The 4,248-nt window shown below is 40.0% G+C and overlaps 1 protein-coding gene across 1 annotated transcript in view; it reads left to right on the top strand.

Annotated features, from left to right (window-relative positions):
- Positions 1–3,205, top strand: part of slc49a4 (solute carrier family 49 member 4) — a 15,504-nt gene extending 12,299 nt beyond the window's left edge. The window contains exon 2 of the mRNA XM_010787762.1: positions 3,054–3,205. Within this exon, the coding sequence (XP_010786064.1) occupies positions 3,054–3,151 (98 nt within the window). The 3' untranslated portion in view covers positions 3,152–3,205. The remainder of the gene's footprint in view (positions 1–3,053) is intronic.
- Positions 3,206–4,248: the final 1,043 nt, after the last annotated feature.

Below are 4,248 nucleotides of genomic sequence, written 5' to 3'. Positions count from 1 at the left end.
GTAGAAGAGACTGTTATAAATATGAATAAAGTCTAATGGCCCAGTAGTCAATGCTATTGGTATTAAGCAGAGACAACAACAGCAACTATTTGGTACTTTTGATAACTTACTCAACATTACATTACTACTTGTTAGACGCTTTTCTCCAAAGCCACTTACATACTCAATACTGTGGACAATCCCCACAGGAGCAATTTGGGGTGAAGTGTCTCAGGGACACAACGACATGCTGACTGCAGTGGGGTTTGAACCTGTGACCCCCTGATCCGAACACCAACGCCCTACCCACTGCGCCACACACCTCAACAAGTTTATTTATCACTGACATGGTCCTTAAAAACAGTGTATTGATACCACTGTCACTTTTTAAATGAACATAGGTTTGGTGCAAAGTGTTTTTTCCGTGCCCTCTGTCGTGCATCAGAGTACGACGAATGTGAAAGTTAAAAGTGCTGATGCAGAAAAAACAACAAACTTTTCCCGAATTCACAATGGTCTTAAAAAAACACCGAACACTTTGTAAAGTGCTTGACATGCAGTACAGCTTTTGACTTGAGCTGCTGAGTGTCAGCTCAGTTCACCTAACCAGTTCCTCCGCACCACCTGACTGACAGTATAGCAACCAGTGGTAACAACGCACTGACAACACCAGTCACCAGGATCCTCATGAAACAGACCGCGAGATAAATGTTTCCAAGACATTGCAAAACGTACCTTGTGATCCTGATTCATCAGCAATTAGAGGGTGTTTGGTAATTCAAATTAATCCAGTGTTACTACGGCTGCGGGAAATCCCTGAAGATACATAAATGTTGTGTTTTTAAAGTTTTAAAAGGGCTTTCTTTAAAATGTAGCTTATCAAGAAAGCTTAGTCTTCTTACAAAAAGGCAACACATTATAAAACAAAGTCCTTGTGTTTTCTTTTTGAACCTTCTGTAGAATCGCATCAAATAATATTATTTGTTAAAAGGACAAAAACATCTCATTGAAACTGACTAAGTAGTGGAATAATCAGTATAGTAACATGCTGTATGCTGGATATACATACAGTATGTCAGTCACAAGTTGAGTTGTGAGGTGCTTGAAAAGCTCCAAAATGCACCTTGAAATATGTTTGAATTCAACTTTTGGAAAAGGAGTAGGAAGCCCCTGTTTATGATGCGAAGCTGCTATCCCATCTGCTGCTGTCAGTGAGTAAACAATGAATCTAACACTGTATAATATATAAAAGAATCCAGCTTCACCTCATACCGGTAAAGTTAATACTCAATTTGTACCCAGCGTGCAGCTTATTCTGCCTCAGAGTTGCATATCGAGTCAGTGCGGCTCATTCAGCATTCAGAAATTGCATTAAGCCGGGGTGTGACCCTGTTTAAAAACAACAACATGACATCCAGAGGCTGACTCAGGCCTACACTGTTGTCTATGTATGACACGCACACTCCAAACTGTTAGTGGGGAAAATGCTCACCCTGGAGTTTCCCTTCCCTAAGGGCTGGTGATGATCACAGTATAGTTGCCATCGAAGAGAAGCTGGAGTACTAGAATAGGTCACATGTGGTGAGGTCACTAGGGAGTAGTAGGTCTTACATAATAGGCTACATAATGCAGAAGGTGAGAAAAGGAGCTCGTCCACCCATTGAAGTGGGAATGAAGCTCAAGTCCGGCTTTAAAGGCCTCTGATAAATATAGGTTACTGACTTTTTAGTTTGACTAGATTCAAATGCAGTTTCATATGAACCCACATGCATGAGAAAAGGTCCATTGTTTTTCTGCAGCAAAATTATTGTGACTGAAAGCAGCAGAAACGCAAATTCACAATTCAAAAAGACAATGAACACAGAAGTGGAGAGAACTGAAATGGCTCAATAATCTCATATCAGTGTAACAATATATACATTTCTGTCATAGGTTATGGGCGCCCACTAACTAAGAGCTGTTTTGCTGATCGTTAAAGCACAGATCCACCCCAGGCCACTGGTGTTAATATCTACTGATTCGTTTAAAGCTTGTGTAAATAGCAACTGGCAGGGAAAGAGGAGAACAGGGAAGTGGAGAGAGTTTCCTCTATTGAACGTCATGTGGGGGAAACTGAGAATAGTTGATAGAGAAAGGAAGTTGGTCTGCATTCTTCCTGGGAGTATTTCTTTATTTCTGTCTTTCATTTCACTTGAAACCATCTGCTTTAAAGTTCTTAATTAAATGAAAAAAAGTACTACTCTTCTGCCAAGTATTAAAAGCTCTTTATTGTTCTCATACTCTCTGTGCTGCAGCACCTCTTTTCACCCTCTGTCTGAAACCAGAGCCCAGTCTGCTCTGATTGGTTAGCTGGCCGGCTCTGTTGTGATTGGTCAACAGCTTAGAGATGTCCCGCCCCTTAGCCTACCACATACAATGTGTAGGAACGCTAGCCAATAGAAGTGCAATTGTTACAAAGTGACAACACTGTGTTCAAGAAGTAAACAAAGGAATCAAATGGAGTTGTTTCAGGTGGGGGAGGGAGACACAGGGATTGTAGCCTCTGCAGACCATTTACATGCACTAAAACCTATATACAAACACATTACAGGAAAGACAACACCCCAACAAACATAATAGGGCCTCTTTAAATGAACCCTGAGAATGAGGTGGTGACCACAACCATGTTTTCCCCTCTGGACCCCATTTCATGATCTTACCTTGGTTGCTGATTGGCTAATGGTTACACAAGACAACACATCGTTATGACATCATAAAGTGGCCAAAATCTGATCAGCTCGTTTTCAGACAGGTTTTTATAGAAATGGATCAAAAAGAGAGAGAATCACACATGTTGATGTAGAAGAGACATGAAGAAGAGGGGATACATGTTGATGTAGAAGAGACATGAAGAAGAGGGGACACATGTTGATGTAGAAGAGACATGGAGAAGAGGGGACACATGTTGATGTAGAAGAGACATGAAGAAGAGGGGACACATGTTGATGTAGAAGAGACATGAAGAAGAGGATTTTGCATAATAGGTGACCCTTAACCCTTCTCTCCTTCTTCATCACCCTCTCTCTCTCCCCCAGGTCTGCGGGCGTCCCTCCTCCTCTCGGCCTTCCTGATGCTGTTGGGAGCGGCTCTGCGGAGCGTCCCTCTGACAGAACAGCCTCTCCGGAGATGGTGAGCCTCCTCCTTCTGATCATGATTCTTTGAGAGGTTTTAGAAAGGAGGCACAGAGTGACTCGTGATACTCGTGAGTCATAAACCTCCCATCGTTTGACATCATTTGATTTATTATTGATTTATTAGGCAAACTTTTTCCATCAGACTGCCAGCTATCAGTTTATGGACAAGAAGAGCTGCCTGCCAAACGTTAGGACCTCTCCTCGTCTAATGAGTTCTCCATGATTTGTGATTTCACTGACAAGATTAATGGATTACTTAGTCCACGGGAAATTCATCAGACACCATTTTTTTTACAATTGATTTAATGTTTCAGTCATTTTACAAGCCTTCCCTGGTTTAAGCCTCCGAGTTTATCAAATAATATAAAAAAACGAAATATTTGTTAGGGACTGAATAAAAACAAACAAGGTTAATATGTCACCTTGACTCTGAGAAATTGAACAAGAACATTTTTATTTTGAGAGACAAAATAAATGTCAGATGAATCGATAATAATCTCAATGCTTACAGACTGTTATCAGTGTTGCCCAATCCAAATGTAGAAGGTTTGAATGCTAATATTTGCTAATTGGCTCTAAACACAAAGGACGGCGATGTCACTCGCATTAGTTCTGCGGGTTTTTGGTTATAAAAACAAATATTGTTCACATATCATTTTTGAAAACAACATTTCAAAGATCCCCAAAGTGAGTCAGAGTTATTCATCCCAAGGGAAAGTGGGTTTAGTTAAAGTGGCTCCATCTTAAAAAATGAACTAAGAAGACAATTAAACATACGAAAATATATACTTCTATAAACACAAGAAGTCTTGGTGATATGTCCAATAAAAAGTAAAAAACAATAAATATATAAACGAGAAGTTTAAAGAGAAAAAAAAAGTCCAATAATAAGATTTAAAAAAAAAAAGCGAGATAAACATAAGACATACAAGTCCTTTAGAAGTTAAAGTAAAATGTCCAATTGAAGATAAAATGAAAATGTAATTCAGCCAATAGTTGTGGAGACATTTAAATCTGGACAGACAGACATTACCATCCATGACTCCAGCAGCTCTCGACACAGGTTCGGGAAAGCCCCATGAGCTTCTCGTTGTAG

Source organism: Notothenia coriiceps, unplaced genomic scaffold, assembly GCF_000735185.1.
Source record: "Notothenia coriiceps isolate Sejong01 unplaced genomic scaffold, NC01 NC01_scaffold00031149, whole genome shotgun sequence".
Lineage (NCBI taxonomy): Eukaryota > Metazoa > Chordata > Actinopteri > Perciformes > Nototheniidae > Notothenia > Notothenia coriiceps.
This window is presented reverse-complemented; position numbering and strand designations above follow the sequence as displayed.